Source organism: Alligator sinensis, unplaced genomic scaffold, assembly GCF_000455745.1.
Source record: "Alligator sinensis unplaced genomic scaffold, ASM45574v1 scaffold829_1, whole genome shotgun sequence".
NCBI classification, from domain to species: domain Eukaryota; kingdom Metazoa; phylum Chordata; order Crocodylia; family Alligatoridae; genus Alligator; species Alligator sinensis.
In genome coordinates, this window is record NW_005842399.1 from 910,230 (window position 1) to 925,612 (window position 15,383).

Below are 15,383 nucleotides of genomic sequence, written 5' to 3' on the forward strand. Positions count from 1 at the left end.
GCGGCTGACTTGGGCGCGGGGGCTGAGTTCCAGGGGGGACCTGCAGTCCCCCCGCAGCGGGTCTCCCTTGGGCACGACCGGGCTCCCCGGGCGGTGGGACAGGATGGAGTCGATCCCGAAGCCGTTGGACCCCTCCATGGCCTCGCACGCACCCGCCGCGGATCAGGCTGACATGGGCTGGGCGGCGCGGCGCGGAGCAGCGGGGCTGGGCGAGATCAGACAAAGTTCAGCCTGGGAAGCCAGGGACCCGCTCGGCCAACAATCCGCCGCGCTCTGGGCATTAGATCCAGGGCTCAGCCTTTCTTCTTCAGCGCCCCAAGCAGCTGCAGGCGGAGGGGTGGGGGGTGGGGGGGAGACAAACAAGACAGGCAGACAGAGAAAGGACAGACCGTCAAACTTGGCACGGGGAGCCCCCCACTCCCACACCCCGCTTGCATCTCAAGGCTTCCCCACTCCCCGTCCCCTCAGGCGCTCAAATCCGTTGCAGGCGAGGGGCTCCCGGCGCCTGGACCAGCCCGTGATGCCCGCGGATGGGGCGGGGGCGGGAGCCGGGGGGGCGGCTATTGTGCGGCCGGAGCCCCCGGGCCAGCACCTCGGCCAGCGCCGGGGCGGGCGGACAAAAGGCGGGTGGAGATTTCAGCACCTCCGAGAGCGCCCGGCGGCGGCGCCCATGGCTCCGACCGGCGCTTCAGCACCTCGGACAGCGGCTCCGCCGGCGGCACGTTCCCCTTGACAAACCCAACTTGTGTCACTACTTCGGGCTCCTGCTTCCTCCGCCGCCGCTCCCCCTTTTTTTTTTTCCTCCTTCTTCTTCTTTTTTTTTTTTCTTTTCAAGGTGCCACATCCACGTGTCCGAGCCTCCGCCCTCCTGATTGGCTGGGAGGCATTTTGGGGTGATGTCACACGCTGACTTCAGGAACCTGATCGCCTCTCCGTTTGATTAAAAGAGACACTGAATTAATTACAGCCCCGATCCAACGGTTTACAGGCCATTTCCACCCTGTTTGCTTTCATTACGCCACTGATGAAGCTCTTAATGGGGTGATTAGCAACAGGGGGTCGGGCCGGGCGGCTGGGGGCGGGCGTGGGTTTGCTAAGCTGCTGCTTGGCCTTTTTCTTTCTTGCCTTTTAACTTTCTGCTCCTCTCTCCCCCCACGACGGGCGGAATCATTCGTTCTTTGGGGGCTGGGAAAGTTTGACCGCGGGTTAAAGGGGGAAGGGGCGATCCCCTCCCTAAAAAAAAAACCCCCGATTGATTTGAACGCGCTGTTTGAGGCGAAGATCGCGCTGGAGCGGTGAGAAGGGGGCTCCCCCCCTGCCCCCCGTTTCCCTTTGAAATTGTTTTAACGAAAGGGGGGGCGGGTCTTTATAAAAGGAAACTCGTCTTAAATCCGATGCGGGAGGGGGGCTGTTTTATTGACCTGCCCCCCTTCCCCGCTTTCGCGTTACCCAATGGTTTGAAATGGACCCGACTGGCAGGATCCGGGAGGGCTTTTCATGCCCGAAACACTGGGGGAAGCGAGGTGGAGCCGAGAGAGAGACTAGGGCTCAAGTCAGGGAGTGGGGCGGGGAGGATCCCCGTGCGAGGGGCCGGGGCTGCAGTGTTCAGCCTCCGGGAGAGCCGCGCCTGGGATCGGGCTCCCGTTTCACCTGAAGCCCCAGGAGATCAGCGCCGGGCCCTGCCCGCCTCGCCTCTCCCCCGCGCCGCCCAGTGCCCCTGCTTGCTGCTCCCCGCTATAGACAGGCGAAGCAGGTTGGCGGGGCGCTTGGCCCTAGGGGAGTCAGGGGAGATCTGGGCACTGGAGGATCCCGCTTGGGGAATCGAGGCCGGGCGGGCCGAGGGACGTCTCCCCTGGAAGCTCAGGGCGAGGACAGATCTCTCCCTCCGGCCCCGATCCGGGGCCCAGCGACTCTTCCCCGCCCGCCGTCCGGGCAGCTGGGTCTTGTCTCTCTTCCAAGCTTCCCCTCGGCCGGCAGCTTGGAAGCGGCCGGGGCCCGGCGCGGCCGCAGGAGGCAGCCCCATCCCGGCGCGGCTGCCAGCTGTCGGGGAAGGCGGGGGCGGCCGGGGCTTCTTCCTCCGGGCCTCGCCACCCCCGATCCTCCTTCTCCCGGGGCAAGGACAAAAGATCCAGGCCTGGGACCCTTCCCGCGGGGGCCCTGCCCGCTTCTCCCCCCGGTTCAGACGCCTCTGCCCGGAGCAGCCCTGATCTCCTGGCCCGGGGGCTGCAATCCACCCTCTCCCCAAACCCAGCCCCTAGCTCAGCCTGTTTGCAAGGGGCCCTGATCGCGACGGGAGCACCGGCCCCCAGCTCCCAGCCGGGCAGCGCGATCGGCCATGGCAAGCTCCAGGACAAGGGCCCCGGCTCGGTCTTCATCATCGTCATCACCACCATTATTGCTATTACTATTGATTAGCATGGGTGTTGTTATTGCTGTTTATTATCATCATAGTGTCGCCATTAATCGTTATCGTTCTTATCTTAACCGTCTTAATCACTTTTATCATCGCTAATCATCACATCATTACCATCATCATCATCACCATTATTATTATTATTATTATTATTGCTGTTCCTGTCCATCATCATCATCATAGTTATTGTTGTTTTGTTTTTCTCATTACTATTATTATTACTACTATTATATCGTTTCAGCCCCCGGTTTGGAGCGCTCCGAGTGGCTTCCCCTGCCCGGGGCCAGCCTCTCCCGGCCAGCTTTGGACCTGGGGCCCTTCATCTCGTTCATTTCTTCCTCCCCCCTTTGCAGCCAGGCCGGCTGGGGCTCCAGCTCCCCGCGAGAAGGCGGGGGTGGGCGAGGGCAGCCGCCCGGCGCGAAGCGTGTCTCGATGTCGGGGTCCCTCTGCTCTAGCCCGGCAGGGAAGTGCAGGAAGGGGCCTGATCCGGCGGCTGGAAGAGGCCCCGGGGGAGCTGAGCCGGGGGGCAGAGATGAGCAGCTCAGCGGAGGCTGGGAAGGAGGGAAAGGGCCGACTCCCCCCAGTCCTGCAGGCACTTTCCGGCTCGCAGCCTGGACGGAGCTCTGCCCGGGGAGACGGGACACCCGCGGGCTCGTCTCTCCGTCTCGGGGTGGGGCGAGGCAGGTTGCGTTTCGCAGCCACCGGGCCGCCCCCTCGCTTGGCTCCGTCCTTCCTCAAGGAGGGACTCGGGGGCTTCCAGGATCCGCTCCAGTTCTCGCCCCTCTGCTTCTGCTCCTTCCCCCAGAGCAGAGGGGAGAAGGCAGCTGCCGCCGGGTCCCCCCAGCAGCCCGAGACGGCAGCTGTGCTTCGGCTTGAACCCCGGGATCGGGACACCCTCGTTGGCAACGGGGCTTTCCGCGAGCCTGGGACCCCCCCGGCTCCGCCTGCCCAAACCCGGCTTTGGGGAAGGGGCCGGGGGAGCCGGGCTCGGAGCTTTCCCAAGCCTATCGCTGCTGGCACGAAGGTTTGCTGCATTGGAGAAGAAGCAATAGTTATCTGGGGATCTATTGACCTCCACCCGGGACCGGGGGCAGAGAGGGCTGTGTTTGGTCAGGCTTCTGGAGCGGGCTGTGCCGGACCATTGCAGCCCCTGCCGTGGCTGGGCTCTGTGCCTTGAACCTGCACGAAGGATCCACCTTGGGGTGCGTCCCCTGGGCAGGAGGCAGGTGGTTTGGGCAGCGGCTTGCTTTTAAATCTGGCTTTGCACAATGCTTTACCTGGGACCTGGCCTTCTTCTGGATGCTACTGCATTATAATTATATCATCATCATCAGTAGTAGTCCTGCTACTACTGATACACACTCAGCTGCTGGGGTCACTGCTGGAAACGCTAATCCTTCTTCTAGAGCTTGGGGTTTAATATTGATATCCATTTATTTACTAATGAAATGGAGATTTAGGCTTCCAAAGGCACATCCCCCCCCTTGTCCCATTGATTTCAGGTGCCTGGTAATGAGTTTGACCTCCTTGAAACCAATCACTGACAGGCAAGTGTCTCATTTTTCCTAGGATCTGGACGTTTCCCTGGCTCTGCCCATGTCTAAATCTGGTACTGCCTGAGCAAATACTGAAGTGTAGGCAGAAGAACTGAATGCCAGATGGAGCACCGCACTACAGCACAATACAGTCTGATACCAGACAATATATACTTTGGCCTTCTAGTTCCATTCTGAGCATCCACAAGCACTGTCCCAACATTTGTGAGTGTAGTGCTCAGCCCTTCCCTAGGGGGAAAGGCAGATGCGAGCTAGGAAAATAAGGGAGGACACGGTCCCACAAGCACTCCGTCTCCTACCAGGTGCCTTTATTTCCAATTGACTTCAGTGAGAATTAAGGTTGTTCAGCTCTTTCCAGGACTGAGTTCTGCATTACTTACTGCAGTTAAGTTGTGCAGCCAGGAACAAAACCCCAGTATCTTGACTCTTCAGCCTGTGCTTTGGTGGCACATTGCACTTGTTACATGGTACATTATTTGTACCACAGCCGATCTGTTGCGCCAGAGAGAGTGTCCACCTGTATCCATAGCCACCGTGACAAGCTGTGTGCTAGCCACAACCCGAGCCTCTCCACTGCCCCGCCAGCCTTTCCAACCTGCGCCAAGGGCCCCTGTTCCAGGAACCAGAGGCCATGTCAGCCTCTATGGTCATTCTGAGACCATGGTCTTTGCACACTCCGAATATTGGTTGACCTCAGCAAGAGCATGGTGCTCATCACTATCACTGGTGTCCCAGGTTTGGTGTCCAGTATTGAAGGTGAAAGTCTGCTTGTGACATAATTGCTTTTCCAGGTGGAACAAAAATCTACTAGCTCATTCCCACAGGATGCCACCACCTGCTTCATCACAGAGCTGCACTCTTCTAGGCTGGGGCTGGACCATCAATAGAGGAAGGGAAGTCTGTGCGTTTGGTTACAAAGCCCTGGGCATCAAAGCCTCAAAGGCACTGAGGTACCTATTTTCCAGTGAAATCTATTTAAAACCTATGACTTCAAGGGGACTTAGATGTCTAGTTACCTTTCAGGATCTGGATCTAAGGCCTTGAGTTATTTAGGGCTTGATCCTGTGAAGTGCTTGGGTGGGGGGGCTTCATCCTCCACTGACAGAAGCAGGCGTTAAAAGCCCTCAGCATCTTTGTAGGATCTTTGCCTTTATTGTGGACTTATTATCTGGTGATTTTTTTAAGCAAACAAAGCTGCTGCTACAGCCCCCCTTTCCTGGGATGTTTCGGTTCAGAGCAACACAAAAGCCTGACTTTGGGCTGTTTCCGGCAGTGCCCTCATGTGTACGCCAGGCTCCCAGAGCTCACTCTAGGAGTCCTGATGCCTCTCACAACTGACAGGCATCTTCTCCTTCCACCAAATTGCACTCCTCCTCCTCTGTTACAGCCGAGTCCTCAGATGTGCAGGGCACCTGCAATGCCTGTGGATTTCAATGAGAGTTGCAAATGCTTATCAGATCTGAGTGCTTGGCTCTAACTGCCTGTCCTGTTCATCTGGTCCTGCGCTCTCCTAGGAGCCCAAGTCAGGGCTGTAGCTGTGAAATGCAAATGATCCCAGCCAGTGGGTGCAGTCTTCTGTAGGTGTTTAAGGTGCGGCGATTTCTCATCATCCTGGCTGCAGATTTTTTTTCTTTATTATTTTAAATCAGCCAATATTTCTCATGTAACTCTTGCCACAAAAAAAGTCATTACTGCCACCATGAATTATTGAGGGCCTAGCCTTAAAAAATCCCAGTGGACTCTATTACGCTAAATTCATAGCTATATGATGAAATGTAAACTCTCTGTTTACTGCAAGGGTCACACAGTCCCAGCAGACCTAGCAACAGGGCCTGGCGCACGGGTCCTGCTGCACTTAGGACATGCCAGGCACTAAATGAAGATCTTAGCAATTAGTGTGAAGGTCCGGGGAGAAGGCAGCTGTGGGATGAGGATAATGTGGGAAGGGGCAAGTAGAGCTACCACGCAGCTCTTCGCTGGCAGCAATCAAGAAGCAGGTGGTGTTTGCCAGGAAAGCAACAGCCTCAAAAATCCTCCGGTTACCAGTGGGTGTCACTGCAGGACAAGGAGCGTCCTGTACCGAAGGGCTGGGGGAAAGGGTGGGGAGGAGGTGAGCTGGTGAGGATCCGAGAAAGGAAGCAAACCTGGATCTGCCATCTTCAGAGGAGAGACATTTGCATAGTCTATTAACCAGCCCCCCCACCTCCTTTGTGTAGCACCAAGGCACCCTTTGCTATATCTTAATTAATAAATAAATCAGCTGGGCAAGCTGGCTGACATAGCACTTTCCATCTTCCTTTTAATTTTCTTTTTCTTAGTGAATTCAGTGCTGGGGAAAGGTGTTGGACCCAAAGGCAAGCAAACAGGAGTCTCCAGGACATGCCCGCCTACATCTGCTACGGCCTGCGCAGTGGTAGGACTGGTTTATCCTTCGCTTCCCAGCCCATGTGGGAATGAATGAGGAGTTTGTTCTCGATGGCTCATTCTGCTCTTGGTGCCCCTGCAGAGACTGGGTGTAAAAGGGGCTGGAGCAGGGAATTAGTTCAGGCCCAGGGGCTAGTTTCTGTGGTGGGGATTTGCGTTCAGAGGATGCTGAAATGGGATGCACTGAGCTTCTGTGAACTGCGTCCCTGCCCGGTCATCACATTTCAACTGCTTTTGGTCACCACCAGGCTGCCTTCGATTTAACCTGTCAGTCAAGAGGGGAAAGGCCCAATAGTCCATTATCTGTCCCAGGTGCCATCCAGACGCTCTGGAGAACACTTTTATTTGACTCAACCATTACTTCTCCTTGCCCTCGTCCTCTGTTTCTTGGCATCCAGCCCCGTCACTGCAACACACTCGGTGCTCCAGCTAGGGGGGACACTCAAGGCTGCTTTGGGGATAGCTGCCTACACCCCTTCCCCTTCATCATCTCTTATAGTGCAGCCTTGCAAGGTGCAGAGCATGCCTGGTTCTCATTAACTTCTCCAGGAGAGGAGAGGACTCGATATCCCCCGGGACCAGACACCTGGAGTGCAGCTCTAGCCTCCTTTTCCATGCGCTGAGGTTTAGATTTTCTACAACCTGGTGGCATTCACAGGGCATCATTAAGACCATGGAAATTTGTTTAGTTCTGTTCTAATAGATCCCTGCAGGGAGAGAGAGATTTTATTAGAACAGCTCTTTCCCCTTTCACCCAGCCCTCCAATGAGCTGTGTGCTCACCTCACATGGCCACAGAAGTCTCTTTCTGCTGCTGGATTGGAGGCTGCATGTGACCCTAACCAGGCTGTGGCATGTTGTCAGGGTTTATTAGACACACAACTGCTTGGCTGCAGTGTTAAGGTTCAGAAGCCAAGTCATTTTTAGCAAAACAAGACATTTAAGACCCAGCCTTCTTTCTCCCCAGTGTGGTGGGAAAGGTCTCTTGTTATACCCAACCTCTCTCAGCACAGCAAACCTTCCTGTTATTCTGCCAGTTAATTCAGAGCTGCTTTATTAAAGAAGCCCTAGCAGAGAGAGGGGGGAATACATAGTAGCACTCTCTCTCTCTGCTCGCAGCTGGCCCAAGTGGGCTCAGGTGTGGTCAGGGTGGCACTTTGCTCCAGACACATCCTCACATAAATGGATTAACAGCACCTGTCTTTAAGGGCAGGCTTACCCAGAAATCTCAGGGAAGTTAGACATCTCTAGCTTGTTCTAAGCTTCTGTCCTACCAAAAGGTGCATGCTTCATCTCAGGTAAGCAAAATGTCTTTATTGCCCAGTTTACTCCTGCAGCCAGGTAAAACCGTTCAGTATTAATGCAGGACTCTGTCCTCTCACATGCAGGTTTGAAAGCTCAGCGTAGAGGTGGTTGTAGGTAGGATGCCCTGTGCTAGTTCCTGAGCAGTCTGTTTGATTTCTTGGTTAGCTATAAGAGCACCCAGCTGTCACTTAGACATGTACACGGTTGCTGTGAAGCTAATACCCTGCAAGGTGCTAGGGTGATGGGGAATGTGCAAGCACGCTGTGAGGAAGAGGTTATGCAAACAAATGTTTTAAATGTCATATTGTACCATGCATGACATGTACAATGTCACACATGGTACAGTATGAGGTGTGCTAACAGCTCTGCAGAGTGGAACATGCCACAGGGATTTATGGTTTAGCTAACAGATTGTCAAATTGAAATAATCAGGACCGTTTTTGGAGGCATTTTCTTAATATAAGACACTGTTGGGAGCAGCTTTTTTAATCCTGTTGGTGCAAATGTTCTTTGGATCCATGCTTACATATGTGTCTTTACCCTATTCAGCATAATGCAGCTTCTGAGCTTGCTATTGTATATTGCTGATGGTATCGATTATAAGTTGAGTGGTGGATTTATTCATGGGCTGCACGGAAAATGCATAGGTCTGAATTGTACAACAGTTCATCAGAGCCAAATCCCTTTGGCTGGTATCAAACCAATAAACTAATTTCCACCAAGGCCCCAGTATGGCAGAGTACTTCAGCATGTACCTTGACCTCACTGAAATTAAGCTTAGTTGAGTACTTTGCTGAAGCAGGCCCTTAAGGACGATTTATCTTCCCATCCAGCGAGAGAGACATTTTCATTGGAAAACATTATATAAATGATGGAAACCATAAGGCTGTTTATCACCTCTAAGGTACAGTGAAGGGAAAATTCACTATTTTCACTGTAGTAATACCGTGGATTAGCTGCGGACAACTCTGAACACAGTAGTGGAGCAGGGTAGTTAACAATACATGTAGGTGTATGTTCCAAGTGAAGAAATCGATACAGCAAAGCAGAAACTTGTTGATTAAATTTGTTCTTTATTCAGTTCTATCAATGTTAATGGAGGCTTTTTAAACTTAAAGAAATCTTGGTATAGCACATTGTACTATATGCCTTCTTGGTATAGCACATTGTACTTGGAATAAAGACTTATGCTACATTGCTAACATGTTCTAAAAGGATTAGGATAGACCGACAGTGCATGCATTTTTTTTTTTTTTTTTTTTTTTTAGCGCATTTAGGCCTTGATATAAATACCCTGGCCAAGTGGACCGCATCTCGTAGGTTGTTCTGAATGGTAGACACTGAATGCTTTTTTATGAGCATCACGGCTTGGAAAGGTACTGAGATGTGGAGCAACCTATAATGAGAGAAGCAGATACATGCGATCAGTCACAGTGAGGAGAAAGTGAAAGGAAAGAGGCTTGGAGCATGAGCTGGGAAATGGACTGCAGCCTAGCTCATCAGCTCCTGGCCATTTCAGGATGTCATTCCACGCTGTCCAGGAAGCCAGCTACCAACGTCCAGATGAAGACTGTCTGGTTGGCTTTCATGGTGGAGGTTATCTTTTAACACCCCCGTAATGAATGAGTCCTATAATCTCGCTGCAAGCAGTCAGCCATTGGAGCGGATGTTCTCAGGTGGGGCTGTGCCTAATAACTGCAGACCAAGTGGGTCTCCTTTTCAGAGTGCACTTCTACTTCTCATTGCGGTCAGTGGGAAACACTGTTATGATGGCACCTGAGTTGGCTGGGATCAGGGCCTCATTCTGCTAGGTGCTGTATAAACATTGCTTCGGAGACTGCTCTGTTGCAAAAGACACAGACTTGGAGAATGGGGTAGAGCAGAACAGGAGGGATCAGCGTGTGGGTTATATCACATTAGTTCCTGTGACTTTTGGGGTGCATTGTGGTAGTGACGGGGTATACACACGCAGAGCAAATATAGACAGGATATCTGCACGTGTGTATTCAGATAGCCCTGTGTATATACACTATGAAATAGTCTTTGCCCTCAAGATCTTATGAGCTAAAAAGACAAGACAGGCCGAGGGCATGTTTAGATGTTCAGTACCATTACAAATAAAGAATTTATTAAATAGGAAACTTGATGCTTTACTGTTGATAGTCGGTTCTGAAAATGATGGCTACACCAATTGCTTTCACATAGCTGAAGTAAAGCAATAATTCTCTCTCTGAGTTTAAAAATAAGAGGGAGAGAACCAAGAATCTTTACAGTCATTATTTTTTCTCTTAAGACAGTGACTGAAATTTCAGAAAGGCAAGGATTTTTGTGGGTGATATCTTTTATTGCACCAATTGTATAGTTGGGAGGATCTAGATAGACAAGCTTTCAGGTATGAAATACCCTTCTTCAGGTCTCTGGGGGGGGGGGGGAAAAACCCAAGTCTTTTCTTTCTGGAGTCGGAGGTTCATCCCTAAAGTGATGTTGGCAGCAGAGTCGGGCCAAGAGTCAAAGATCAGAGGACTTGTATGATTGACTTCAATAGCAGAGCTGAGCCAATGCTGAACACTTTTGGCAACTCTACTCATACGCGAGGACAACGGTGTCACTTCAGTGAGCCTTACAGATTTCCACTGACCACACAGAAGTACATTCAATTTTCACTGGCAGCAGGACACTACTTGCAGACCCATGGCTGTAGCATGAGACAACTTGGAGGACAATGCTCTATTGGGGCATATTTGGAGCCCTAAGGGAAGACACCAGGAGCTTACTGACCAGCTCACCTGGCGACTTTGCACAGCTGGTACCCTACTATGATCCAAACATAGAAACCGTAGACAATAAGGAAACTTAGCGGTGCCTTCTCCAAAGTTGCACGCAATCCATGGCTTCTGACCTCAGTATGAATAAGTGGGAGACACCAGGTGTAAACCAGGGGGCAAATTTTGTTTTAAAAAATGAGAGGGCTTCTTATAATGAGGGACCCTTGAGAAGTATGGATGAGTCCCCAGCCAGTAATTAGTCAGGACAGGGGTGGCGGTAGGTCAGAGGTCACGATATGACAGAGGTTGGTGCAAGAAGTCAGTGCCAAGCGGTGCAATTCTAATCTGTGATTTGTGTCTAATTCTTATTTTAAGTGATTAACCAAAAGGCATCTCCCTAGAGACATCTGATAATCTGCACCATTATTCCAGCAGGGTTTGAACTACCATGCCGAAGTTACACATTAGATATGCCAAGTGAAGCAAATTGGGTGATGGGGTGCTAATGTCCTTGAATCCTTTTCGGACTGCACAGGCCTGCTGGTTCCCTTGTACAGTTTTGAAGTTGGCCTTGTTTTCAGTTGCCCTAATTAAAATCAACCGTGTTTAATCCAGAAACAACACTTTCATGTCAAGTCTCATAAAAAAATCTCCATGAGATGTTCGCAGCTGGGATGCATTAACATCTGACCTTGCTTCTCACAGTTACAGGGGGGGAATTCTTACATCTGAAAAAAATGAATGTGTGTGCATATATGTGTGCATGTGTTACTTCCCCATCGATTGCCTCGTTCAACTTTTTGTTACAGAAAAGGGAAACCCACCAATCATCAGTATACCAGTGTGAAAATCCCTGTAATATAGGCAGTTCGGATGGGGGACTGATAAATGGTATGTAAGACATGACAAGACCAAAACACTCGGTGTAGAGCAGACCTTCCACACGGTATAAATGGGCAGCTGTCTACTGAACTCAGCAGAGGATCTGGGAGCTGTGAGTTAAGTGAAAAGCAAAGAGGTGTGCTAAACCTTTCTGTTTCCCAGAAATCTCAATTTATAATTCCTGTTCAGCACTTTGCATGTGCGAAGCGATGAGGAGGATCAGCTAATTTAGGCACAGGTACACTAGAGCTGCTTGGGAGAGTGACTGACTGAATATTTAACTTGCATAACTGAATGATTTCATATGGCTTGTAAACATGCTTGTGACTAAACTACAAAGGGGTGCTAGCAAAATGTCATCAGGATGTCCCTCCCACCCTCTCACCGCTGTGAAGGGTTCTGCACCTGGTTGCAAGGAAATATATACTCTTATATCTGTTCCTTTTTTTAATATATACTATCTACCTGAAACCCTACGCCCGTGGAGCAAAAGCTTCCAAGCCTTGTGTAAGTTTTCACTTGAGCAACGCCCCTGAACTCAGCCTGGTTTTCCCAGCGTGCGTGTGACTGAGTCATTTTTGCCAGTGACATAGGAAAATGGCTTGTACGCGTCTTACAAAAACGTGTTCCTCATTTACAAGATCCCAACAACCCCAGTCTTTCAAGTTGTCTCTTTCTTTCTTTCTTATCTTTCCCCCCTTAAAACAATACCCAACACCAACATCAAGCTTGTAGATTTTTAAGGCGGGTGGGGGAGGAACGGGAAATGCGGCACAACGTAGGCGCCAGGTGCACAACCACCCCACCGCGTACTGTGTAGAGCGTCCCCATGCAGACACACGCACGTGCAAGCGCGCACACACATCTAGATGCAAATGATTTCCGTGAAGCCATCACTTGTGAAGCTTGACAGAAAATAATGAGAAACACTAAATCTTTTATAAGGTCAACACTCAAGCAGCTGTCAAACAAGAAAAGAATTTAGCGAAAGAGCCGCAAAAACTTCCATCGCCTCATTAAACCCAACAGGGCCCGGGCCTGGCGTGGTGAGGAGACGCCAGGGCGCCTCCGTTTTGTGTCAGTAATTTGCGGTGGAGGAGGAGGGAAGACGAAACAGCCAGCGCCGAAGGGGCCTAGGGGGAGGCTGGGGAATCGTTAGCGCGCCAGGAGCGGCCTCGGCTCCTAATTGGAAGCATTGGGCATTATCAACGGAGGATTTGCCTCAGCTCCCTGACAGCTATCTGGGCCTGGAATGATAGCCCACTTGTCAGTGTAAAAGACCATTAAAAACAAACCATTTTGATTTAATTGGAGGCGGTGCGCTGAGGGCCCAGGTGAGGAGCCTCATCAGCCGATGCTGGCTGCTGATGCCTTTTTCCCCCTGTATTGATGGCTTTTTTTTTTTTTTTTTTTGGCTTTTTTTTCTTTCTTCCCTTCCCCTCCCTTTCAAAAACTGTCTGGGAAAGAGAAAGAGGTACTGAAAGATCCTTCACAGTCACATTGAGATCTGCTTTCAATAGGGTTGTCAACAAATGCTATGACAAGTTACAGAGCGAGGTAGGTATTTTTAAAACAGACGTTATTCTGTCCACAGCTGAGCCGAACTCGGAGGGTGTGCGTAGGATTATTAGGGTTATAAATACCGTGCCTTTCACTGCAGGAAGAGTGGTTAACATGCCTGATTTAAATTGAGGGTTGTTTCCTTTCTCCCTGCTTCCTTTTCTAATTGAGAAGGGAAATGCAGGGAGGAAAAGATGAAATAGATGTTGGGGGAAGTGATTATTTTGCTCCAAAAACACAGAATTTAAAAAAAAGTTAGGGATTTTTGCCTGCCTGGCTTTAATATACCTTAGAGCAAACTGATGCAGGGCCCTTTCTGAAAATGAGGACCTTGTAGGATGTTTCTAGATGGGCACCAAGAGTCACTGGCCATTTGCTCTTGGGTAAGAAGCCAAGAGGGTTTGGGGAAACTCATTCACCCCCTTGAACCATGATCCAGGCATATGCCTCACCCTGGCAAGTATAGGAGCAGACTGGATCTGCTAACTTCTACGCTAATACAGCATAGAAGCTGCCACGCTTGGTTGGACCAATGGTTTATGTAACCCATTAGTGGCAAATAATGGATGTGTTGGAAGAGGATAAGAAACGGGGTGTGCGCAGTGCAATCCATCCCATTACACCCCCACTTAAGTAGTCCAAGGCTTAGGGGTGGTGCTGAGCCTGCGGTTACATCCCTGACTGCTGTATTTTAACAGCCTCTGAAGCCCAGGGGATCAATGGGACTGGAAAACCGGATCCCTCGTCCAGCATGTCGGTTGGCAAGCAGCTTCAGCACTTGAAAGCTGAAGGGGTTTGTGGAAAGGGCATGTGCCATGCAGAAGGCATGGATCTGTGGTGTAAGTCGTGACAAAGCAGTGCACACACGGGAGGGAATTGCTGAAGAGCATTTTCATTCTGTTTGCAGCAGGGCATTGATGGCAAATTGGGGAGCCATTTTCTTATGGACAAGTGTCCACAGGGTGGGAATGGCATCAAAATGGGCCCTTGTTGTTGGCCCTTGTTGGTCGTCTATGTGGAGGCCAGGTTTGACTGTGTGTCCTGACCTTGCCTTCTCACCATCTTGGCTCCCCTGTACTCTGTGGAGCTTTCGAAGGCTTCCTTCTCAAGGGCTATCAGGTTGGTATCTCCTACCAGCATTGAAGTTGTATGGCATGGGTGGCTTTTTGAGGTTTTTAATAAATAAAATTGCTTTCCTCCCACATTTTAAAACAGGTTTTCATTAGGGAGAGAAAAAAATAACCTGGCAAGAGCAGGCCTGGGCTAAGTTCAAGGTGTGTGTTTGGATCTAGTAGTCTGTCTTGACTCCCTATGGAGATAACAGAAGTGGAGCAGCTGCAGACGAATGCCATGCACTTAGGGGGTGATGGTTTCTGGTTCTGAGTTGGGGCCATCTCTGACTAAAAGGAGAGAGAATCCTTTTCCCCTAAAAAAAACAAACAAAAAACAACAACTTCTGGATTTTCCCCATCTCTCCCTTTCACCGATTATAAATTGGGGATCTGGAAGAACTGCATACAAAGTCAAAGGCACAGTATAGCAGGTACTGAATGGAAGGGTGAACATCTGAGGAGTCCCGATGAGTGCTTAGTGGCACAATGGAGAAGTGACTAGGTATGGCATGCACACAGAGATGGAGCCTGGCGCAAACTGGATCCGTGAGGTTATCAGAACCGTGGACAAGTGAATGGCAAGGGTCATGATCGGTGTGGCTGTACTGAGTGTAATACCAGCCACTAACAGGCCAAGCTGCTTGAGAAGAAAGGCATTTTCAAGCTTAACATTGGTGACAGCAATGGGGTGGGAGTCCTGCATCTATCGGCAGAACAAGTTTGACACAGGCAGCAATAAATTCCCTTGCTTTTCCACAACCCCGATCTGGAGAGTTCATGTCTAAGGGGTGGGAAAAGGTAGTTCAGTGTCCCCTGGCCCATTCAGTGTTTAGTGCCTCTGCTGTACCTTTAGGTTTTTGTATACTGTTTGTCACCGAGGCTTTTAAGCTTCCACCAAGGATAGCTGCTAGAACTCAAGGTAGCACTTGCTATGGTTTTCTCTCCACTAGAAGCCGGTCTGAGACCTGCCAAACTCGTTTTGCTTAGGGCACCCGATGCTGTTGAGTCTTGGTCAGTCAACATTGCAACCTGAGCTGGATTTGAATGGGAAACTTAGTGATGGGAAGCATTTTTGCCCATTACTTTATTCTTTAAGCCTGCTCCAGGCCCCCAGGAGACGAGTTTTATAACATTCGGCATTTGTGAAGTTTTTCTGTCCTCCTCACAGCTGTGAAGATAAATGCCATATCTATAAAGCTAGCCTACTGTGTATTCTGTGTATCAAACACTGGTTACTTAAGCACAGTCTAAGGCATTTCTGACAAGGCAACAATAGCAAGATTACATGAGCTGTGCTTGTCAGTTCAGTTCCTTAGACAAAGATAGAGGTGCAGCATTAAGGGGAAAAAAAAAAAACAAAAACACGT

The 15,383-nt window shown here is 50.5% G+C and overlaps 2 protein-coding genes across 2 annotated transcripts in view; both read right to left on the bottom strand.

The window, feature by feature from the left end:
- BARHL1 (BarH like homeobox 1) overlaps positions 1-1,237 on the bottom strand; it is a 12,300-nt gene extending 11,063 nt beyond the window's left edge. Inside the window, 1 exon segment of the mRNA XM_014522803.2 lies at positions 1-1,237. This exon segment is cut by the window's left edge and continues 28 nt beyond it. Coding sequence (XP_014378289.1) covers positions 1-138 — 138 coding nt within the window. The 5' untranslated portion in view covers positions 139-1,237.
- Positions 1,238-8,967: 7,730 nt separating this feature from the next.
- The window catches only part of CFAP77 (cilia and flagella associated protein 77), a 91,237-nt gene continuing 84,821 nt past the window's right edge, over positions 8,968-15,383 (bottom strand). Inside the window, exon 6 of the mRNA XM_014522805.2 lies at positions 8,968-9,093. Coding sequence (XP_014378291.1) covers positions 8,971-9,093 — 123 coding nt within the window. The 3' untranslated portion in view covers positions 8,968-8,970. The remainder of the gene's footprint in view (positions 9,094-15,383) is intronic.